This window comes from Geotrypetes seraphini, chromosome 2, assembly GCF_902459505.1.
Source record: "Geotrypetes seraphini chromosome 2, aGeoSer1.1, whole genome shotgun sequence".
NCBI classification, from domain to species: Eukaryota; Metazoa; Chordata; class Amphibia; order Gymnophiona; family Dermophiidae; genus Geotrypetes; species Geotrypetes seraphini.
Window position 1 is genome coordinate 367,001,476 of NC_047085.1, and position 25,663 is coordinate 367,027,138.

At 41.9% G+C, this 25,663-nt stretch overlaps 1 protein-coding gene across 1 annotated transcript in view; it reads left to right on the forward strand.

Annotated features, from left to right (window-relative positions):
• BMPER (BMP binding endothelial regulator) overlaps positions 1-25,663 on the forward strand; it is a 437,990-nt gene that overhangs the window by 62,279 nt on the left and 350,048 nt on the right. The window contains exons 3-6 of the mRNA XM_033930598.1: positions 1,803-1,902; positions 8,861-8,943; positions 17,359-17,449; positions 22,390-22,472. Of these exons, the coding sequence (XP_033786489.1) occupies positions 1,803-1,902; positions 8,861-8,943; positions 17,359-17,449; positions 22,390-22,472 (357 nt within the window). The remainder of the gene's footprint in view (positions 1-1,802; positions 1,903-8,860; positions 8,944-17,358; positions 17,450-22,389; positions 22,473-25,663) is intronic.

The window sequence follows — 25,663 nt, forward strand, 5'->3', positions numbered from 1 at the left end:
GCTACTGTTGAAAAACATGATACTGGGCTTGATGGACCTGTGATCTGTCCCACTATGAAACTCTTATGTTTTTAGTCTGCAAGAATTTTCAGCAGCACTATTTATATAATGCTGCAGAAAATTCATAGATGAGTCAGATAAGGCACTTATCTGTATAAATGGTAATTGCCTCCTCATGCTAAGCAGGAACCACCTATTTTATAATGGCATCTGGGTGCCCAGGTTTCATAATAGAATACTGGCAAAACCTGGTATCTGTAAGCTTTACCCCCCATTTTACAAAACCGCTCTGTTAAACTGTGAGCTAAATACTGAGCATCCATTCTGTTCCTATAGGCAACTCAGCATTTAGCTTGTGCTGTTCGCTGCTCGGCAGTGCGGCTTTTGTTAAGGGGGGAGGGGATAATTTACTTGTGTGTGATATTCTGAGAGCTGTTCTTAATATGTTTGCAATTGTATCTGCTTTGCTCACAATTAAAAAGAGCAATTCTTGCTTTATTTGCTGCAATTTTGTGAACTGAATTAGAACAAAAAATTGGGGGGAGAGCTAAAAATTATTTGCCATGAGTTTGTGAACTGAATAAAAACTGCAAGTTTTAGGACAGGACTGAAAAAAAAAAAAACCTAACATTTTCATCATTGACAGAATTAGAATAAAACAAGAATTAAAATTCCATGTTTTGTGCATGAACTAAAATTATTGTCTGCACTAAAATATCCCTGCCGTGCCAATTTTGCTATCACTTTGTATAACATTATAATCTGTTCTGAGCTCTCCTGGAAGGACGGAATATAAAACCAAATAAATAGAATTGAGCTAATAAACAACAACAAATGTTGAAAAATATATAATAAAACCAAACTGATGTTATGTCACGCTGAGAGTCATTTTGAATAGTAAAAATCGCTAGTGACTCTCGGCGTGACATAACATCAGTTTGGCTTTATTATATACTTTTCAACATTTGTTGTGACACATGTTTTTTCCTTTTTCTACCATGGACCCCTGATGAAGGTTGTCCGAAACACGGACCGTGTTGGGTCCCCTGTGTGGTAAAAAGGTTTTAATATATAGTTTGGTTGTCACAATAAATTTTGCCTACATCGTTGTACATATCTGCAGTTTTGGCTTGCTTCTTCCTGGTTGGTTTTTTCACTGCAGACAAGGTTGGACTCCCCCCTTTTCATTCCTATTGTTCTGGGGTTTGAAAAGCCATCCAGACCCCCGGACATGTCCTCAAAAGGGGAAAATCTGGACATCTGCTAACCCTTGTCTTAATGGTAGTCCACTTTTGATACCTTTGCCTCTAAATTTGCTGAATGAGCTCTAACCACAGATAAGGGCGAAGGCTGTTCCAGCATGCCTGGCAAAACTTCAAGATGCCCTTGCCAATAAGAAGGTGAAGTCAGGAAGCCCAGCAACCAATAGGCTTCATTTTGATTTCATTCTGTAAAGTTTCCATTTCCATGCACATATGGTCAAAAGTGTTTGAAATGCAAATATAATGCACTTCAAATTCAACTGAGGGAAAGAGGAATAAGGGAAGGTCTGTGCTCTGTACTTCTGCAAGGAACGGCAACATTTGTAAACCACAAAGAGATTTAAGAGCGCATTGACCTTTTTTTTTCTGCAGAAAAGGAGGCTCAGGAATAAAGCCAAATATCCTCCCTGTGAAGGTCTGAACCTCCGAAAAGCTATTCACACTCCATCCTGCAGTTAAGGAGCAAATAAAGTTTGTAAAACTGAGGCTATAGGTTGTCAGGAACTGAAAAAGTTTTTCCTTTTTTTTTTTTTTGCTTAGAATAACGAAGTGACCTGCAAAAGAGAGAAGTGTCCGGTGCCCTCTAAGGAATGCGCTTTGGTGGTCAAGCAAAAGGGAGCCTGCTGTGAGCACTGCAAAGGTACGAGCAGGTTTTAAAAACATTCCTTTTGCAGAGTGGGTATATTGAGTTGACTACTGTATACTGGGTGAAATATTCGGCGTTACTTAGCTGGCTAGAAATGGCTGCTGAACAGCCATTCCCAGCACTTGGCTGGCTATTCGCTGATATTCACTGTGAGATTGCTGGCAATTTCTTGCTGAATATCCTGTTCATCGGTTAGCCCGGCTAGCCATCTAAGTTCAGCAACCACAGACACCTGCCTAAAAAGCAGGTCTGTCTTTGGCCGCCAGGACTTAGCCGGCCAACCGATCGGTTTAGCTAGCTATGACACAGCCATCCAAATACACGGTAACAGTGCCAGCATTGAATTTCCAGTTTCACCGCAGACTGCGGGAGACAGCTGGCTATCTCCCTTGGTCTGAATCTCAGGTGGACTGAATTTAATTACCGATATATTTGTTTTTTGGGGTTGTTTTTTTTTCTCAAATTATCTTTATTAACAACTGCAAAGGAACATACAAACAGGAGCAGAATAATCAGAAACATAAAACAGAGCAGTCAGAAAATAGCACGGGAGACTATGACAACACACCATTTTTTGGAATGCCCTTCTTCTGACTTATGGCTGCAAGCTCTTCCTTTTTTGGAGCGCATCCTCCAGCGAGCTGTGCCCTGGTCTTATGGGTTTCTGCTCTTGGGAGATCAGCGTGAGTTGATAGAGGGGGGCTTACACTCCCCCAACGCAGGGTTCTCTACATGGCTGTCTTGGTGGTAAAAAAGCACATTTGTATAGAATGAGGGTGACTGCTAAGTGTATCCTGTGGCATAGTGACAAAAACTAAATAAGGCTGAACAAGTTATGTTTAGAGAATGACACGGGGACAAATTTTTCCCTGTCCCCGCAGGAACTCATTTTCCCATCCCGTCCCCGTGAGTTCTTTTCCTGTCCCTGCCCCATTCCTCCAAGCTCCGTCCTCATCTGCCTCAAACACTTTAAAATCATAAAATCATAAATTTGTCCCTGTGCCATTCTCTAATTATGTTCAAAGGAAACTTGCTGATCAGTGAGCTAAGCTGATCACCAATAGGGTCAGAAAAGAATTCTTGTCCATCGTATGACAGAACTGGCTATGGGTACAAAGTGAAATTGTTCCCCTTTTCCTAAACTACCACATGGAAATGGCCAGTGTACAGAGTAGACTTCTGGGTGGCAATTCTATAAAACAGGCACTGACATTTATGTACACATTACACATGTAAATATTTAGAATATAGCAGATATGCTCATATGTATACATAAACAATAAATGATAAGAACATAAGAATAGTTTACTGGATCAAACCAATGGTCCATCTAGCCCAGTATCCCGTCTTCACAAAGGCCAATCCAAGTCACAAGAATCTGACAAAAACGTAAATAGTAGCAGCATTCCATGCCACCGATCCAGAGCAAACAGTGACTTTCCCATGTCTATCTCAACAGCAGACTATGGACTTTTCCTCCAGGAACTTGTCACTATACAATTTTTTTTGTGTTTTATCTTTTATTCTTTTTGTTTTTTTACTTTCCCAGTGGTGGAAAAACATCAGATACCCACTCCAAAGCCCACACTCATCAGTACCTTTACTGCATATGGCTTATTACCTGTGGATAGATGTCAACCATAGGTCAAAAAAACACCATTTTAAAATAAATAAACTATGCTGTGTCCTATTTCACAAAATAAGCATCAAATATGTACTAAAAGGTGAAGCACTTCTCAGTCTTCTCTGGTATTTCAGGAGTCCAAATTACCCCTTCAACATCAGCTGGTCCTTGTTATGTTTGGTACAGCTACATAATAACATAGTAACATAGTAGATGACGGCAGATAAAGACCCGAATGGTCCATCCATTTTTTTTTTTTAAGAAAAAAAAAAAAAAATTTAAATTGAATCAGGTTGGGCAGACTGGATGGACCATTCGGGTCTTTATCTGCCGTCATCTACTATGTTACTATGTAGCTGTACCAAACATAACAAGGACCATCACTAGAGAAATATGTCAACATAATACATTCAACAGCGTTTTAAGCAACACTGTGTAAAGTGGGTATGTGAAAAAAATCCCACCTAAGAACAGGGGGCCCTTGTACTAACACAGGCTAAAATATGACATTACCGTATTTAACAAGGTGTCCAAACAAGTGGAAATAAAAACAAAAGGTACAATGGAGTGTAATGAAGTAATTAATTCTTTCAAAGCTCTTTATTAATGCGCTTCATATATGGGAGTCAACACAAGCTGTATTTCGGCTTTCCTGGCTTCTTCAGGAGTCCATATCTAAAACCGATAAGATATTTACTTTTGGGTTGCTTCCATAGGAGCTCTTTATTCATTCTTGCAAAAAAAATTGTATGGATATCATCTTGTAAGAAGCCTCTTTCAAACATGTATTTTTTATTTTAATTTATTGTTAATGTTATGATGTTTATCTTATCGATTTTTAGATCGTCACACTCCATTGTGCCTTTTGTTTTAATTCCCACTTGTTAGCATTTTGTGGGTTTCCTATATCTTCTTTGCTTGTTGTGTTACTGTATTTAACACAGGACTTTCCTGCATGCTTACTCCCAGATTGTACATATGTAGGGTTACCAGATTCTACAAATGGTTTGTGCCCTTTATAGAATATCGCTTAGTGCCAATCTTTTTTGGTACCCATTTTTGAGCATCATTTATAGAATTTCCTCCAAGCCTATATTTTACATGACAGTATAGTCAGGATTTTTCTTTCTTTCTTTCTTTTTTTTTTGTTAGCAGGTCCCATGCAAATGTTTTCATTAATGTGCAAAAATTATAATGTATGAGCACTTATGAGGAAATTCTATAAATGATGCCTAAAAGTTAGGTGCAGAGCAGTGCTGTGCATGTGATTCTACGAAAGGCACACATTATAGAGTTCTGGTTCTGGTTCAGCAGGAACTTGTCTAACTTTGTCTTGAATCCCTGGAGGGTGTATTCCCTTATGACAGACTCCGTAAGAGCGTTCCAGTTTTCTACCACTCTCTGGGTGAAGAAGAACTTCCTTACGTTCGTATGGAATCTATCCCCTTTCAATTTTAGAGAGTGCCCTCTCGTTCCTTCTACCTTGGAGAGGGTGAACAACCTGTCCTTATCTACTAAGTCTATTCCCTTTAGTACCTTGAATGTTTCGATCATGTCCCCTCTCAATCTCCTCTGTTTGAGGGAGAAAAGGCCCAGTTTCTCTAATCTTTCACTGTATGGCAACTCCATCAGCCCCTTAACCATCTTAGTCGCTCTTCTCTGGAGTAGTACTATGTTCTTCTTCATGTACGGCAACCAGTGCTGGATGCAGTACTCCAGGTGAGGGCGCACCATGGCTCGGTACAGCGGCATGATAACCTTCTTTGATCTATTCGTGATCCCTTTCTTTATCATTCCCAGCATTCTGTTCACCCTTTTCGCCGCCGCCACCGCACATTGCGTGGACGGATTAATTGACTTGTCGATTATAACTCCCAAGTCTCTTTCCTGGGAGGTCTCTCCAAGTACTGCCCTGGACATCCTGTAATCATGCATGAGATTTTTGTTACCTACATGCACCACTTTACACTTATCCATGTTGAACTTCATCTGCCATGTTGATGCCCATTCCTCGAGCATAATTATGTCACGTTGCAGATCTTCACAATCCCCCTGTGTCTTCACTACTCTGAATAACTTCGTATCGTCCGCAAATTTAATCACCTCACTCGTCGTACCAATGTCCAGATCGTTTATAAAGATGTTGAAGAGCACGGGGACAAGCACCGATACTCCCACCATTTACCCATGCCGTTTACCCGCGCTTAGTGGTGCCTAAAGTGGGCTTTCCAATCATGCCTACAGCTGACACTGCCAGCAATACGTGCCGACTTTTTCTCCATAGCTTAGCAGTGCACGCTGGTCGGATGCCTTTTTCAATATGATCCGCAGCTGATATCTCCAATCACACACGCTGGCTAGTATTACTCATTGGTTTCTTTGCATACATCTCTAAGGAGAATTGTGATTACCTTAGCAATATCTATCACCATCTTAGAAATTAAACAGAGTTATTTCATTAGCTATTTAACTGACTCTTCTTCTGCATGCAGAACATATATGGCAGCAAATACATGTAGATTTTGCAAGCTTAATACCTACTTTTCTTTATAGAATACTAGTGTAAGGGACTAAAAATGTGCCTATATTTAAAGTGCAACCATTTAGACCAGCACATAACTCCTCTTAATTTTTGTTTCAATTTTTAAGTCATTATAAATTTCAGTGTACATATCACAGTGGGTTACTTTCACTAGAGCAGTGTTTCTCAACTTCTTCAAGCCAAATATCCCCTAAGCCTAACAGATACCAACCCAGACCCGCCCAAGCTCTGCCCCTCATCCTACCCCCATAATAATAGTACTAATTGTATCACAATTTCTTCCATCCATTTTTCATATACAAACAATATAAACCTTTAGTTTATATTCAGTTTACCATTTTTCCCCTAAAAAGGGGGACAAAAAATGGTATCTTGGTTTATATTTGGATGGGTTTATATTTGAGTATATATGGTAACCTCCAGAGATGCATGTGCTTGCTTTAAGTTGAGTGCATACATCTATCTTTGCAGCCCATACTCTACTCAGAATGTGCCCATGTGCATGCCCACTAGTAAACTACGTGCTATTGAAGATATGTGCGTAGTTACAGACGACTGCTTTGGTGGAATTCCAGCATATGTGCACACACAGATATGCAAATATTCTAACCATTTATGTGGTAATTGGTGTGTAAATGTTAGCATTGGTCTAGATTTAATCAAAGGCACTACTGTTTTACTGTGTGTAAACATGCATTTACATACATCTCATATTATATAGCTAAAATGCACATTACCTGCATTGGCACATACTAACTCGATAGTGCATTTAGTAAATATAGCCTATCATCAGTACATAGGCCCATTGGTTTGGCCTGATTTAAATTTATTTGATATACCACTATTCATAAAACTACAGCACAACAGTTTATTAAAAATTACGAGGAAAAGAACTCCAAAATATTAAACAGGAAAGAGAACAAAAAGGAGACAGCAACATTCATATCAAAAAGCAACATAATTATATAAAATTAGTGTTTAAGCCCGTTACATTAACCGGTGCTAGAATATATGTCTGTCTGTCTTTCTTTCTTTCTGTCTCTCTCCCTGCCCCTGTCTCTTTCTTTCTTTCTTTCGGTCTGTCTCCCTCCTGCTGTCTGTTTGTCTTTCTTTCTTTCTGTCTCTCTCCCTCCCGCTGTCTGTCTCTTTCTGTGTATCTCTCTCCCTGCCCCCTGTCTGTCTGTCCTTCTCTCTCCCTAGCCCCCTTTGTCTGTCTTTCTGGCTGTCTCTCTCTCTCTGGCCTCCTTTGTCTGTCTGTCTGTCTTTCTGTCTGTCTCTCTCCCTGGCCCCCTGTCTGTCTATCTTTCTTTCTGTCTTTCTCCCTGTCTGCTGTCTTTCGTTCTCATGTGCTGCCTGCCTGTCTTTCTGTCTCTCTCCATGGCCCCCTGCCTGCCTGCCTTTCTTTGTCTTTCTCTGTGGCTTCTTCTGTCTCCCCCCCCAAAGCAAAGCAAGTTTGCTCCCTGCCCCCTAGTACACCTCTCCCCCCAAAGCAAAGCAAGTTTGCTCCCTGGCCCCCTTTCCCTCTCCCCCCACTTCCATGTGCAGCAGCAGCATTTCCCTCCCCCCCCCCACTTCCCTGTGCAGCAGCAGCAGCATTCCCTCCCCCTCCATTTATCTGTGCAGCAGCAGCATTTCCCTCTCCCACCTCACTTCCCTGTGCAGCAGCAGCAGCAGCAGCAGCACTCCCTGTGCAGCAGCAACATTTCCCTCCCCCATCCCACTTCCCTGTGCTGCAGCAGCATTTCCCTCCCACCCTTCCCGGTGCAGCAGCAGCAGCATTTCCCTCTCCCCACTCGACTTCCCTGTGCAGCAGCAGCAGCATTCCCTCCCCCTCCATTTCCCTGTGCAGCAGCAGTATTTCCCTCCCCCACCCCACTTCCCTGTGCAGCAGCGTTTCTGGCCGGCTCCCTTACCCTTGCCGAAGTTATTTTTGAGCATAAAGGTGCCGCAGTGGCTCCTCTCACGATCTGCGCCTGCGTAGGAAGCCTTCTCTCTGATGTGATGTCAGAGAGGCTTCCGACACAGGTGAGAGGAGCCGCGGTGGTGGCTTTGAACTTAAAATTAACTTTGGCAAGGGTAAGGGAGCCGGCCAGACCGCGGGCCGCAGAACAGTTCCTGGGGGGCCGTGAGTTTGACACCACTGTTAGACGGAGTGAGACAGAGTGAGGGCGGGAGGGAGAGTCGCCGGCGTGTTCCCTGCCTCCGTGTTCAAAAATTGAATTCGGCACGGACCCAGGTGGCAGGGAATATGCCGTCCTAAGTGCACATGCGCGCTTAGGTTTTTATTATAGAGGATAAATATTACCAACCTTCAATCAGGGCAGAACATGATTTGCAGACATCCAGCGCTGGGTCACCTAACAGTCTCCAAACATAGCTTTAAATAGATGAGATTTTTAGTTCAAAAGTTTTTATTGGTTTTCAAGTGAAGAATAATAATATTTGGCTCATATATAACATGTATATGCTCTGTGTTACAATTACTTTGTATGATTAGGGCTGCTTTAAACTTAGCATGCTGTAATGTAGTCGCATCATTCAGGAAATCTGATGTAACCCATTGTGATGTCATCAAGTGTTGTGGTGGTGATTGTCTTCTGTAGGTCGCCAGGTGATCCTCTTTCTTGCCTAGTAACCTGTGAAAGATGCTATCTCTGTTGTTTAAAATGTACCTCGTGAAATATTTAAATACATCTTGTTTCATGAATTTCTTATTAATGTCTTTTAGCTTGCTTGTAATATGCTATAACAAGTGTGGTAACCCAGAGTCTAATGGTTCTTCTCAGATTGCAGCTTTGAAGGAAACATCTACAACAGTTCCATGAAATGGCAAGTCCCAACCAACCCCTGTATTACTCACCAGTGTCAGGTAAGATCAATGTGCACCGCTAGTCAGATGCTGGGAATGCGTGGTGAGAGGGTTCAGGAATTTTACCTGTTTAAATAGTAATTAAAAATGATAATAAAAGGGGTAATATTCAGCCCATGATGGTAAGCATGTGTGGATCTTGGCACTGAATACCAGGGTATGTGTTGACCTGTAAGTTAACTGGGCACCAGCCAATATTCACACCAGTACTCAGTTCAGTAGCGTAGTAAAGGTAAGAAGTGAATTGTCACTAACTGGCTAAGCTGTGGACATTATAAATTCATCATGTCCATAAAGCAGTGGAAAGAAGAACTGAATCTGGTTCTCCAGTTATCATATGGAATGGGAATAGAAACATGTTGGCAGATAAAGGCCAAATGGCCGATCTAGTCTGCCCATCCCTAGTAACTCTGAGAGATCCTACGTGCCTGTCCCACGCCTTCTTGAATTCAGAAACAGACATCTTCAGTCTTTGTAGGTCACAAAGAGGTCTGATTGCCTGCAGAACTAAAATGTGCAAATTAGCCAGGTTCATAGAGCAGAGAAAGAAAACAGATCAGAGAACATTTATTGCAGGGCATCTTCTAGGATTACCAGATTTTCCATTTGTAATAACCAGACACCTAGAGCTGCACCCCAGGCCTGCCCAGTTCCACACATCCCCGCCCTGTCATGCCCCAGTCCCGCCCCCCGCTGCCTGCTCTCATAGGGCAGGAGGACATCCGCACATGTGCGGATGCCCTCCTGCTCGACGCGATGTGGAGGAAAGGTTTTCAAAACCCGGACAAAGTTGTCCAGGGAAATCCGGACGTCTGGTAACCCTACCATCTTCCCATTTGGAGCTCTTCAGGATAGAAGTTGCTTGCCTCTGGTAGGGAGTGTTTCCAACCCTACATTGCTGACAGAAAAAATGCTGTCTGTTCAATAGGAGATTTACTATAGAATGGCTGCCAGAATTGCTGCCTATAGGGTGAACTCAAGAATGAACAGGAAATGTATTGAGACGACTAGTGTCAGCCCTAGCCACAGAACAGTATGTACTATGGAAAGGCTAAGTTGTACGCAACAAAAATATTTCTTGGTGGGTGAGAATTGTTGACAATGTAACACATGAAGACAACAGTGCCACTTCCTGATTGCAGTAGTTGAAGAAATTCCTAAATAATAAAACCACATCTCATTAAAAGGTGTCTGCAATCATTAACTCCCTCTTTTACTAAGGTGCGCTATGGACGCATTAATGGTTAGTGTAAGCGTTGATTTAGCGCATGCTAAAACGCTTAGCACACCTTTGTAAAAGAGGGCCTAGGTCTTTATTTTTAATCTTTATTCATTTTTAATGCTTTCATGAATACTTTCTATTGTTAACCAATCATCTTTTGAACTGGTTGCCAAGCAACCAAATAGCGCCCTCCCAACACATGCACATTCAGATAATAGTTAAGAGCCCTAGTCATGCTTCTCCTTGAATTGCCGAGCTGCTTACACAAATCAGAGGACTGGCCTAGTGGTTAGAGCAGCTGCCTCAGCACCCTGAAGTTGTGAGTTTAATTCCCACTGTAGCTTATTGTGACTCTGGGCAAGTCACTTAACACTTCATTGCCCCAAGTACCTGCCTAACAAATATAAACTGCTTTGATTGTAACCACAAAGAAAAAGGAGTATATCAAGTTCCATTACCTTTACATATTGAAAAACATACATACCGATACCTAAACAGGGAAACTGAAGCTAGGGAAAGGGCTGCAAGGTCTAGGACAGGAAATGAGGTTAGAGGCTAGAGTTCATCCAGTATGTTGCGATAAGGAAATTAACTTTAGGAAGGTGGGAATAAGATTTAAGGGATTGCATTATGGTTGAGGGAGGGTGAGCCGGAAATTGAAGTTGGAGGACGACTGAGGTTGTAGAAGATTGTGAGAACTGAGGATGATCGTTGTTGCTTGATAGGGACATTGAAGAAGAGTGAATTAAATGGAAATTCAACAGGCAGGTATATTACAGACATGCACACACCCATGATACTTAAAGAACAGCTTTGTAAATATTGGGATGGATATTCAGCAGTTGATGTCCTGTTAAAGTGGTCTGCAATAAGTTATCCAGATTATTGCAGTGAGCGGAGGTGGGCATGACTTTTAAATGTCAGCATTATGTTTAAATCCTTTTTATTAAAGACAGTCCAACAATACAAATTCTTGTGCAGAACACATCATCAACCAAACCATGGATAATCAAATGGACAGAAACATTTCTACTATATATTTTTTTCATTTTTCTCTCCCCCCCCCCTTCCGCCCATCCCAGCCCCAAGGGCTGTTGCATGACCCATAAAAGAAGATATGATCAACATAAATTTAATTTAACAATCTGACATTGGTCAATACAACAAAATTGACTTTTTTGCCAACAAGATAGCTCTCCATGAAAAAACCCATTAAACCACAAGGTACAGGAGATGACAGTGGCAAGATATCAAACAAAAGCATGTGAGTCAGTCCAAAATGCCAGGACCATTGAGCTGAATTTCTGGGTACAATATGTACCAAGGGTCTATATTGCACCTAGAAATTCAGCTTAATGGTCCTATAGGTCCATAGGGTCTATGAGGTCCAGAGCGGTACAAAAATGTTGTAGGACCCCTTTTTCCAGGCCTGCTACTCCCCCAAGCGAGCAGTCCAATTGGATTAAGTGTTAAGTTCATGTCCCCAGCTACAAGCTTAGGCTTATCTGTATAGTTATGGTACACCCGTAAGAGATGACAATTAAAGTTGGGGTTTGAATGTGCTGGAGCATAAACCAGTTCTTATCCCTGAAAAAGGAACGTTCAGGTTACATATTGGCCTTTTGTGTCTTTAAGCAGCAATTCTCTTTTACAAGGTAAACCTTGTGTACTAATATCATCACTCCTCCTCTTACGCCCATCTGCAACAGACTAACAAAGAACCCCAACCCACAGACTCTGTAATAAAATATAAATTTTATTATGCATTTGTTTTCAAAACTTTTAAACATTCAGCATTGTAACTATAAACACCAACATTTATTGGTTCCACTTCTTGCAAGTCAGTTGTCATAGAAGCCATGTTTGGGGTTAGTCGTCATTAACACCTCTTTGAGAACCTAGGAAACAGTTCAGATGAATATTTAGACTGAATTCCAATCTTCTTTCAAAGAATGAGCCCTAAGTCATATTTTTATAGGTAAAAATTTCAGTGGAAACACTTGAATATTTCTTTCATGCGTCCCTCAAAGAGGCTCATTTTCCTGGAAAGCTGATCCTGACCTAACAAGCTAGGAACTGAGATTTCCTGCAAGTCTCACTCAGAAGAACTCAGTCACTTCTTCACTTACTAACTCAGAAGATGTCCCTGCTTAGGGAGTCTTATTATGTTATCCATCCTTATGCTTCATCTCTACATACACCATCATTTCTCCCTCTAGCACCGACTCCAATGAGGCATGTTCTTGCGTTGCTAACCCTCCAAGACGATCAGTCATTTGCAGTAGTCTTGAGCAAGCAGAGGCAGGAAATCCACCAAGAGCCGACTGAATCTCTCTACCACCAATACCAGCATGTCCAGAATATGACCTACCGGAACCCTACAGAGCAAATTTAGCCATAGAAGATTGCCAGAAAAAGTAGGGGCTCAGAGAGAATTCTTTTCACTCATGCCTTGCATTTCTTCAATCCAGTGGCGTACCTAGCATATGTGACATCAGAGGTCCATCATTTTTTGGCACCCCCCCATCTGTACGAAAAACATGATTTTTATTAACAAGCCACACGTCACACCTGAGTATCTAGGAAAAGGCAGCTTCTTACATACTGCAGTGAGCAGTACAACATTAATACACTCATTGTAAAACTAAACAAACCAGACTAGTACAGATCATAGAAACATAGAAATAGACGGCAGATAAGGGCCACGACCCATCTAGTCTGCCCACCTCAATGACCCTCCCCTACCTTTCTCTGTGAATAGATCCCACGTGTCTATCCCATTTGGCCTTAAAATCAGGCACGCTGCTGGCCTTAATAACCTAAAGTGGAAGACTATTCCAGCGATCAACCACCCTTTCAGTGAAAAAGAATTTCCTGGTGTCCCCGTGCAGTTTCCCGCCCCTGATTTTCCACGGATGCCCCCTTGTTGCTGCGGGACCCTTGAAAAAGAAGATATCTTCTTCCACCTCGATGCGGCCCGTGAGATACTTGAATGTCTCGATCATGTCACCCCTCTCTGCGTTCCTCGAATGAGTACAGCTGCAACTTATCCAGCCGTTCCTCATACGGGAGATCCTTGAGTCCCGAGACCATCCGGGTGGCCATTCTCTGGACCGACTCCAGTCTCAGCACATCCTTACGGTAATGCGGCCTCCAGAATTGCACACAGTATTCCAGGTGGGGCCTCACCATGGATCTATACAATGGCATAATGACTTCAGGCTTACGGCTGACGAAACTCCTGCGTATGCAACCTATGATTTGCCTTGCCTTGGATGAAGCTTGCTCCACTTGATTGGGAGTCTTCATGTTCTCCCTGACGATCACCCCTAAGTCTCATTCTGCTTCAGTTCTTGTTAGGATCTCGCCATTAAGGGTGTAAGTCTTCCATGGATTTTGGCTGCCCAGGTGCATGACTTTGCATTTTTTGGCATTGAAGCTGAGTTGCCAGGACCTAGACCAGTGCTCCAGTAGGAGTAGGTCGTGCATCATGTTGTCGGACATTGAATTTATTATGTCTGTTGTGCTTTTGCCCACTACATTGCTTAGTTTGGCGTCATCGGCGAATAATGTTATTTTACCTCGCAGCCCTTCTGCCAAGTCTCTTATAAAGATGTTGAATAGGATTGGGCCCAGGACCGAGCCCTGTGGCACTCCACTGATTACCTCCGTCATTTCAGAGGGGGTGCCGTTCACTACTACCCTCTGAAGACTACCTCCAAGCCAGTTCCCAACCCATTTCGTCAATGTGTCACCCAATCCTATAGAACTCATCTTGCTCAGAAACCTGTGGTGTGGTACGCTAACGAATGCTTTACTGAAGTCCCGGTATACGATGTCCAGGGACTCCCCAACATCCAGCTTCCTCGTCACCCAGTCAAAGAAGCTGATCAGGTTGGATTGGCAGGATCTCCCCTTAGTAAATCCATGTTGACGGGGATACGGTAGATTCTCCTCGTTCAGGATCGTATCCAATTGGCGTTTGATTAGAGTTTCCATTAGTTTGCACACTATTGATGTGAGACTCACCAGTCTGTAGTTTGCTGTCTCCATCTTGGAGCCTTTCTTGTGGAGTGGAATGACGTTAGCCATTTTCCAGTCCAACGGGACGTTACCCTTACTAAAGGAGAGATTGAAGAGCGCGGATAGCGGTTCCGCCAAGACATCACACAACTCCCTGAGAACCCTGGGGTGTAGGTTGTCAGGCCCCATTGCCTTGTTAATCTTAAGCTTTGACAGCTCGCAGTAGACACCGCTGGGTGTAAACTCGAAATTACTAAACGGGTCATCTGCGTCAACCCTTGTCTGTAGCTGAGGGCTGAGTCCTGGCGCCTCGCGGGTGAAGACTGAGCAGAAGTATTCATTTAACAGTTGGGCTTATTCCGAGTCCACTTCTACATAGTCTCCATCTGGTTTCCTAAGACATAGTATCCCGCCTGAGTTCTTATTTCTGTCACTGATATACCTGAAGAAGGATTTATCTCCTTTCTGGATGTTCTTCGCTAGAGACTCCTCCATGCGGAATCAATCCTACACCATCAATCCTAACAGAAAACCATGTCTTTCGAACACACAGAACACAGAAAACACCTTCACCTAATATGGAATATGTCATCACAAACTAACCCCTCCCCCTTTTACAAAACTGTAGTGTGGATTTTAGTCACGGTGTAACAGCTCTGACGCTCATAGAAGTCTGAGCAACAGAGCTGCTACCACCACGACTGGCGCTAAAAAACGCTCCACAGTATTGTAAAAGGGGGGATAAAATAGAAATACATAGACAAAGGTTAAAATTGAACCAGCAAGAAGTTGGACTCTGCATACAGTGCAACACCACAAAAACAGTGACACATGTCTCCTAAAGCAATAAATAAATAGAAAATTTTTGTTCTACCTTTGTCTTCTCTGGTTTCTGCTTTCCTCATCTTCTCATTCAATTCCTTCCATCCACTGTTTCTCTTCTCGCTGAGTCTTCCATTTGCTCTGTTACTGTGCCTCTCCCTTTCTCCCCCCTTCCAAATTGGTCTGGCACCCATCCTCTTCCCTCTGTTCCCCCCATAGTCTGGCATCTCTGTCTTCTTCCCTGCCAGCGTCTTCTCCCCACTCTCTCTTCCCCATGTCCTTTCAGCGTCCTCCCCACTCTGTCTTCCCCATGTGCTTTCAGCGTCCTTCTCCCCCCTCTGTTTTACCCATTTTCCTTCAGCGTCTTTTCCTTTCCACCCCACCTTTACTCCCTTTCTCCCTCCCTGCCCCTTACCTTCGTGGCACTTTCTTCCCCCCCCACACTGGACAACAGGCCCGATCCGACAAACATCCCTGCCCTGTGGCCGGCGACGTCTAAACTGCCTTCGTACAGCAGCTGACTGCTGTATGGCTGCCGTAAAGGTCGTCTCTGATGCAACTTCCGGTTGCATCAGAGATGACCTTTACGGCAGCCACAAGCAACTCCAGCTGCTGTAAGAAGGTAATTTAGACTCGCGGCTACGAAGGTAAGAGGCAGGGAGGAAGAAAGAGAGCTGTTTCAAATTCACCGCTGAATTTTACGGACCTGGCCGGCTGTGCACCCCTCCTAAGCCTGCACCCGGGGTGGACCGCCCCCCCCACCCCCCCCTTGGTACGCCATTGCTTCAATCAAAAAGAAAAGAACAAGAAATTCAAACTAACAAGTAGCATTCATGAATCTGTGTAATGCTGTTTTGATTCAGAAGAGAAATGGTTTTAGCACTCAGATGGTAACTGTTATTGTCAATGAGCAAGGAGAAACGTGGCACTCCATAAATAGAGCAGTTCTAAAACAGTGCACCTAAATGCAGGCAAGAAGAGGGCACCTGATTGGAACATATTCTTTAAAGGAAAGTGGGTGCCTGTATTTCTTTATAGAATTCTAGTGCAAAAGGTTAGATATGTGCCTATATTTTAGGTGTACAGATAATGCCAGCCATAGAAGTGCCAGAGATATATGATACAGAATGGTCTGCGCATGCTTAAAAAGCAGCGACCTTTTTTTATTTTTACTTTTTGGTTTAACTTTTCTTCGCGAGCCCGTGGTTTTAACCTGTGGGTTATAACCACGGGCTCATAGTGCAGGAAATGGCAGGAGAGTCGGGATGGCAAGAGGAGGAGATTCGGGGTGGCAGGAGAGATTCGGGACAGGAGAGCAGAGTCGGGCAGGAGAATCCAGGCCGAGAGAGCAAGATGCAGTTGAAAAGCAGTTAGCAACTGGTGCCCAGCAGTCGCTTCTTTTGTTGATCGGCCAGCCCAGTCCGTTTTCAAGATTTGTTTTGTGAATCGCTGCCTGCCTACATTTTAATGCCAATCCCCCTCATTTGCATGTGCAGATCGGATCGGAGGATGATCAGGAAAGAGGTTAGTAAATCGGGCAGAGGAAAATCAGGTCACAAAGGGGTCGCAAACGATTGATTTGCTTAGTGAATCTAGCCCTAAGTTAGATGTCTTGAGGGTTGTATGCCTAACTTGGACGTTTTAGTGGTTCCATAATCGGAACTCATGGACATCCTTTATAACAGGTTTTAGATGGCGATTATGGATTCTGATTTTTTGGACATATAACTCTAGATGTCCTGAGTCAGACTTAGATGTCCTATCAAAAAAGTCCCTCCTCATTTTATTTGATTGAAAGCCGTTGACACAAAAATTACTTCCACTTACATCTCTTCATCACTTGCCTACAGGGTTGCATCAATTGTGTTAAGCTATATTATGTTTCATTATGTGTAAATACCTTTAAAAGAGTTCAGAAAACAAATTACAAACTGGTTCCTGAGCTATTAGTTTGGGGTAATTCATCTGTATATATTGACCATGAATCCATGGAAAATCAACTTACTTTCTCATGTCCTACAACCATTTTAATATTTGCTTGAGTTTTTACTGAGATCAATGGAGAAAAATATCCAATTCTTCTAAATATTTCAGAAATATATGAGGATTTTGTCAAATTTGAACTGGGATGGAACCTGCCTGGTTTGAACTTTAAATTGAATTGTTTGCAACCCTCCCCCCAACCCCACCCCAATTGCACTGATTTCCTATGGGACCAGAGAATATTCTGAATAAATACATTGCACTAATAATAAAACTTAGTAGGTTGTTCAAACTCATTCTCTCCCAGTTTGATTGCATGTTTGTATAGGTGCTTTATCCAATAGGTTATGCTTATTCTCTTTCAGGAAGGAGTCATTACCGAATCTGAGCTGCAGTGTGTTGTCACCTGCAAAAGCCCTACTAGGCTACCAGGCTTGTGCTGCCCCACATGCCCAGGTAACATACATAGATGTGAAGAAATTTAAGAAATGATTAAAAACTTGGCTTTTATCTCTTAATTTAACAAAGGCTGTTATAGAGTGTAGTTGAGCTGTGGGAAGATTTATTTTGCTGTGATTTGTTTATTTATGATTTTATGGATGATTTTGTAAATCATTAAAAACATGATGGCAGATAAAGGCCAAATGGCCCATTCAGTCTTCCCATCTGCAACATCCACTATCTCCTCCTCTCCTTAAGAGATCCCATGTGCCTGTCCCATGTTTTCTTGAATTCGGACACAGTTTTCGTCTCCACCATTTCTAAAGGGAGACTGTTCCAAACATCTACCACTCTTTCTGTAAAAAAAAGTATTTTCGTAGATTACTCTTGAGCCTATCATCTCTTAATTTTATCCTATGCCCTTTCATTCTGGAGATTTCCTTCATTTGAAAAATGCTCACCTCCTGTACACTAATGCCACAGACATATTTAAACATCTCTATTATACAATTCCCTCTTCTTTCTTCCAGATTACACATATTGAGATCTATAAGTCTGAACAATTTTGTAGCAGCCCTCTCCATCCTACTCCAGCCCTACTCCATCCTATTTATATCTTTTTAAAACTCTTTTAATTTAGATAAGAAACATGGTATATCAAATAAACCATCAAAGAAGGTGTAGCCTCCAGAATTGCACGCAGTATTCCAAATAGGACTTCACTAGAGATTTATACAATGGCATTTACACTTCCTACTGACCATTCCTCTCCCTATACACCTGTGCATTTTTCTGGTTTTCAGCATCACCTTTTCTACCTGTTTAGTCACCTTAAGATCATCATCATTAGTTCAGTCATTAATTGGTATTGTAAAACGGTAGAGAATAATTTTAATAAAGATAAAGATATCTATCTAAAATTGAGGCATGGCCTTTTTGTTCATCAGTTGATGTGTCAGAGATGGGGAAGAAAGCTGAAGATGACTGTGGTAAAGGCTACAGGAATTTATGGTTACCTCATGGCTCAAAAGTTACTAGAGATGGCCCAAGTAGGTGCTGGCGATTCCCCATTACATGCATTGATTTCTTGTCCAACTTCTTAAAAAAAATTGGCTATCTCTCCTGCCGTGATAGCGATCTGAAGTGCCGCAGTTGGCACACAGCACGGAGGTAGGAATCACGGCCTTCTAAGTGTGCATACATGCTTAGGGTTTTATTAAAGAGGATATTGGGTTTCCCCATATATATATTGATGGCCTAGAGCAGGGGTGAGCAATCTGTGAGAAGTGTACATAAGAACATAAGAATTGCCACTGCTGGGTCAGACCAGTGGTCCATCGTGCCCAGCTCTCGCGATGGCCCCCAGGTCAAAGGCTAGCGCCCTAACTGAGACTAGCCCCACCTGCGCACGCTCTAGTTCCGTAGGAACTTATCTAACTTTGTCTTGAATCCCTGGAGGGTGTTTTCCCCTATGACAGCCTCCGGAAGAGCATTCCAGTTTTCCACCACTCTCTGGGTGAAAAAGAACTTCCTTACGTTTGTACGGAATCTATCCTCTTTTAACTTTAGAGAGTGCCCTCTCATTCTCCCTACCTTGGAGAGGGTGAACAACCTGTCTTTATCTACTAAGTCTATTCCCTTCATTATCTTGAAGGTTTCAATCATGTCCCCTCTCAGTCTCCTCTTTTCAAGGGAGAAGAGGCCCAGTTTCTTTAATCTCTCACTGTATGACAACTCCTCCAGCCCCTTAACCATTTTTAGTCGCTCTTCTCTGGACCCTTTCGAGTAGTACTGTGTCCTTCTTCAAATACGGTGACCAGTGCTGGACGCAGTATTCCAGGTGAGTGCATACCATGGCCCGGTACAGCGGCATGATAACCTTCTCCGATCTGTTCGTGATCCCCTTCTTAATCATTCCAAGCATTCTGTTTGCCCTTTTTGCCGCTGCTACGCATTGCGCAGATGGCTTCATTGACTTGTCAACCAGTTCTCCCAAGTCTTTCCTGGAGTGTCTCTCCGAGTACTGCACCAGACATCCTGTATTCGTGTACACAGAAAATGTCATTATACAGTATTTCTTTGATTTTAATTACCGTATTGTAAATATTTTCAGAATATCCACTCTAGTAGTTTGTTTCCATTGCTTTTAGTTAAATTTATATTTTTATGCATTTCAGAAGGTCTACAGAGCTTTGTGTATTTCCAATCTGCTAGAGATAATTCTGACATTCATGTAGCCCTCCGTGTATAAAAAGGTTACCCACCCCTGTTCTACAGCCTTCTTCAAAATAGTGCCACTGACCCCTAGTGGCAGTCTTAGAGTCTTATAGATAGGGGGTTCAAGCTATCACATAAAAGCTTTTTTCTTTTATACAACAACTTGAACCCCCACCAGTTCAAGTGGAAATTGAAGATGTCACGCCTTCCAGGAGCCTTGGAGTGAGTCAGAGTTAAGCATGTGGACTGGCTAACTAGAAGGAAATTGATTTGTGTGTGTGTGTGATGGTGGGGAGGTGCATGCCGATGTGTGTATGTTGGGGGGGGGAACACAAAATTTGGCTCAGGGCACCAAAGTCCCTTGAGCTGGCCCTGGTGAAACCTACTGCAGAGATCCCCAAGCTGATCCTCAAAAGGTGTTCCTCTCCTTTATTTTAGACAAATGCACACAATTGTAAACTGTCCCTAGAAGTGCTCTTTCATCACTGTCAGTGTTTCCCTTCTCGTGATGTTCTGTACATCATCAATCATGATGCTTTCACTGCAAAAATCTTGTTAAGTGACTGACTTGCTTATGATGCAGAAAACAAATCTGAAATCTTGTTGCTGAAGTGGACTGATAAATAGGAGATGGCTGCGGGCCCACATTTTTTCCTCTCCTTTCCTTTTTTAAGATAGAGCCATACAGGTTCAAAATAGTATTGTATATCTAGCCCTAAACCTAGCTCAGTGCTATTGTACCACCATTTGTGCCCACTGGTGTTTTCCTTCCAGTTCCATGTTTTATTTTTATAAGTTTTTAATAAGTGCTTAAGTATGTATCGTACTCATACTGTTTTAGCTCTTATATTTCCCTCATATATAAGCTATTTTATATATTTATATTTTTACATTTTTGTAAAGTAAAATGCATTTCATCCATTCCATGTATAATGTTCTCTGTTGTTTACTACATGACTTTATATTATGTGAGAAATGTCTCTTTTCACAATTTTTTCAATTTATTTGGTTGCTAGCAAGTCATTCCCAGAAATGGAATAGGTATTTCATCTATTTTATTCAATGTATAATGCACTCTAATTATTTTACTCAAGGTATAATGCGCTCTATTCTTCAAGCATATGTTTTTGATGACGTGAGATATGTTATACAATATATATGTTTTATTTGGTCTATATATATTTGTTTGATTTTATTTGGCTTTGATTTTGTATTGGAGTATATTTTTCTAGCTTATAGGTTTCATTATTTGCAGGATTTTATCTTTCATTTGTATCCACCTCCACATTCCATCGATTGTTTACTGACCCGGTATATAATGGGCCATTTTCATTTTTTCATGTCTCTACATCCAGGTCAAGTCCATGTTTGGGTCACATGCCTTGATTTCTGTTTTACCAGCCTCACTTTTTCAGGTCTCACCTCCTGTATTCCACTTAGAATTCTCGAGGGCTGTGTGTTTAACTACAGTATACATCCTCTCACTATCTCATTATCAGTCACCACACTATAGCACTACATCCTATTTATCCAGTCATATCACTTCATGTGCACATCTCCATCTTCAATATGCATCCTTTCACTGAGTTTTTATTCACTCTGTGGTCACTATTTCACAATCACACATAGGGCTCCTTTTACTAAGGTGCGCTAGCATTTTTAGCGCACGCAGGAAATTACCGCGCACTACGCTTCTAGAACTAACGCTAGCCCAATGCTGGCATTAATGTCTAGCACGCTTAGTAAAAGGAGCCCATAGTCACCACACTATAGCATTTCTTATCTAATTTCCATTCAGTCGTACACAATTATGTTACTCCCTCTGGACTCTTGAGGAAGGCTATAGCTAGCCGAAACACAGAACGTGTTGGGCCCGTCTACTACTATATGTCAGACACTCAGTGAAGTGGAGATCGCTTTGATTTTATTGCATTTTAATAAACTTCATGTCAAGATCATTGGATTCCACAGTTTTCTGCCTCTTTTGTTTTGGACTTCCTCTCTCATCAGCCATTTTGTAAAGTATATTTAGTGCCAACTATTGAGACAGATTAGGTTAAGACTCAGTGTAGCATCATTGCCCTTTTCATATCTACTGTTTCTCAGCATCCAGTTACCTCAGTTTAAGGTTTCTAAAGCACTTAGAACTTTTCCCTGCTGTAAATCAGACTATCGTTCTTTCTTGTATGATATTCTTGTTTGTTCATCCTATAGAGCTTTGTTGGGAGCTGAGTCTTTGGAGGTTTAGGCAATATTTTCTAGTCATGTACTAATAATATGGAAGTGATGAAAGAGGCTGCTGAAGATATGAAACTATTAGCAATATTGGTCTGAGTTTGCTGGTTCCCAGTGGTGCCCTGGGCGCCATCTTCCTCCTTTCTGTCCCCTTTCCCACTCCTCCCCCTGCCATGCACGTATCCCTTCCCCCATAACTTTTTAACTCGGCATGAGCAGCCACCAACTTGCTACCCGTGCCGACTTTGGTACTCTCTCTGACGCCACTTCTGGGTCCCGCATGGGCAGTAAGTTAGTGTCTACTCGTGCAGAAGTTAAAAAAAATATGGGGAAGGAGCTTGCGCATGCCCAGCAGGTGGGGCGGGGAAGAGGGTGGGGGAGGGACACCATGCACCCTCGCTACGCCACTGCTGGTTCCTGTGGCTTTGCTGTGTACTGAATTTTGAATTGAAACCACTTTGCTGATAAATGCTTAGCCAGCTACTTCCTCTTTCTATTTTTAGGGTGTTTATTCGAAGGCAGACAGTATCCGGAAGGGGAGGAATTTCAGCCTGAAGGAAAAGAGTGTCTGAAGTGTTCTTGTGTTGTAAGTACTAATTTCATATGTGTCATATTGGGGAACCCATCCCTTCTCTCTGCCACCCCATGCCTGCGAAGACTACAGCAGGAGGGATCACCCCCGAAGCTGCCCGCAATGATCATCAGCAGGAGAGATGCCCAATCTCTCCTGCCGGACAGCCCCCCACTCTCCCACAACAATCGTCGGCAGGAGAGATGCCCAATCTCTCCTGCAAGACACTGAACCCCCAAATTATTGCCGGCAGGAGAGATGTCCAGTCCCTCCTGCCAGACACCCTCCACCCCTTCAAAGGTAATCCACTGGACCCCCCCAGGTCCACCCCCACCCAGAACTCCCAACCCGTTTCCATTATCAGCCCTTGTCTTTTAGGTCATCCAAGTGCTGACTTAGGTGGGTTTTTAGACCTATTTCCATTTTGATTATGAGCCCCACAGTGTATAATATTTCCATACTGCTACAAATATATATATATTGTAAACATACAGTGAATAATATAATGTATGTATTTCTATCTATTATATCAGTGGCTGTCAACCTTTATATGGCTGTGACCCCATGACGGCGGCCAATTAAAATTATTTGGCCCCCATGAGGTGCAGAATATTGAAGCACCTATGGAGACCCTCACCCAAATTGTGAACCCAAAATGCAAGTTTGTGACCTTGGGGTCCAACCCACAGTTTGGGAAGCTCTGATTTATATAGATATATCAATAAAACAAGAGAAACAACTCCACAAGTTGAAAATCAAAATGAGCACAGTGAAGATGACTGATTGTGCTAAGGTGCTTTATTATTCAGATTTTTAAAAGACTCAGCACGAACATCCGGTTCCTTCTGCATCTGGGGATACATATAACATTAAATCCAGCAAGCATCGATTTAATATCATATTCCATTGCGTAACAGATGCTGTATCATCTTTAAACATCGTGGGTCCCCGATACACACGTAATCCTCAAGGATTAATTTCCTGTTTGCAGTATTGAACCAGAGAAGCACTGTGTAACTCTAATCTAATGAGAGCCTGATGATAAGCAAGAACTTTATTCCATTTATCCAAAGTCACATCAGCATAATCTGTAGTAGTAAATAATGCAGGTGCCTGCAGAATTTCTTCACATTGACCATCAGTGAAGCCCAGGCCGCTTTTCAAATTTTGAGCCATAATACCCCATTTTTTCTTAACACAGTAATATATTCAGGGTCAGATATCAGAAAAACATCACTCTCTTCCATATTGGTTCATGAAGTTGCTGTCAACATAACATAGTGGAGAAAAATATCTCAGGAACTACTGTGCTTAAATAATACCAGCATAAGCTCTAAATCATGTAAGCTTGGCTTAATCATAGGTCAGAAAAAAAAATTCCATAGTAGTTGTCAGCACCAAAAGTCCCAAACCAACTCTGGGAACAGCAACCACATTTTTTGTGCACCCCTTGAGTTATATGAGTTAAAATTTTTGTTTTCATATAAACGGAATACAAATTTAAAGGACATGCTATGTTCAGCCTTGGTCTGGTCAAGAAAAGGACAGGAGAAGGAGGTTCAAAGGGCACACAAAAATGTGGTCGTTGTTCAGTGCGCCCCTTGATGTTGGAAATTACTAAGTTCTTTGACACTATAAACAGAATAAACATAAAAACTCACGTCTACACCGCAAAAGATTATGAGTATAAAAGATGAGAAGAAAGGCAAGGTATGCCTCATTTTCAAGGTATTTAGTGAAAAGAAATGTTTTGAAGACACGTCGAAACTGTAAATAAGAATTAGTCGACATAATTAAGAAAGTCAAATCCTTATCCCATAATGCCGCTTGAAAGGACAGCAGATGTTGAAATCTTTTAAATGTAATAATAATAATAATAATTTTATTTTTATATACCGCCCTACCATATAGTTGTAGGTAGTTCACATACAGTACTAAAAATATACAAACAGTAAATAAAAGTATGAAATCTAAAAATGACTAAAATTATACAATAATTGAGTAAAATGCATTCGCGAAAATAGATAGATATTCCTTTAAAATTACAACTATAAAATCAGTGTGCAAATTTCCAATCAATATTCTGAAATATCAATTTACAAACTTCTCAAATAAATCAGTTTTCAATAGTTTCCTAAAGGACATGTATGAATGGGCCTGAGAAATAATAGAACTTAGCCATGAATCTATTGTACCTGCCTGAAAACCAAGGAATTTATCAAAGAATCTCTTGTAGCAACAAGGCTTAATATTCGGAAAAACAAATAAGTATTGCCCTCGAGTTGTACAGCCCTTGGCAGATGGAAAAGAAAATAGTGCATGCGATTTCCTGGAATGTTTGGAGTTATTGAATGTACATGATTCTAAGAGATATTCTGGAAGTAAGCCTGCCAATACCTTAAACAGAAACAACCAAACTTGAACTTAATCCGCGCTTCAATCGGTAGCCAATGTAATTGATGATAGTAAGGTGTAATATGATCATACCCAGAGATTAATAAAACGGAAATCGGTGACTTCATGCACTACAAGTAATGTCATCTATGCTTTGGTATGCCCTTGTCAGTTGTTGTATACTGTATAGAGCAAACATCGAGACAATTGAGAGCAAGACTTATTGAGCATAGGCACTGTGTAGCATCTAAGAAACTAATGGAGCCATTAGTTGAACATTTTGAGCTGAAAAATCATAGCTTTTCTACTTTTAGATGCTTTGTACTTGAATGTGTACTGCTTAATGAACAGCAGGGCGACATTAGGAAATAGCTGAGAATGCGAGAGCAACGCTGGATTTTTCAACTGCAAACTTTACATCCAAAGGGGCTCAATATGGCCATTGAGTGGAAAGTACTTTTTTAGAGACTCCCTGTAGGGTTTCTGAGTGGTTGCTGATGTCATCGTTATGCCAGCTTTGAAAGCAGTGCTGGCAGTGAGGGGATTCCCTCATTTGAACTTGCGTCAGTGTCATCACGTGAAGTATTGAAATGTCGGCATTCTATGTGTGAGGCGCCATCATGCCGCGAGTCTGGACTCTCTCTGTGCTATCCACTGATGATGCGCTCTGCGAAACAAGGTACGCTCTTGTCGAGTTCTGTGGAACTTTGTGCTTTGAATGAATTTATGAAGACTTCTGTTGAGGAACTAAGAAGAATCTCATTAAGCTAAGTACTTTATGATGTCCCTGTATTGTTGTAAGACTGAGAAAC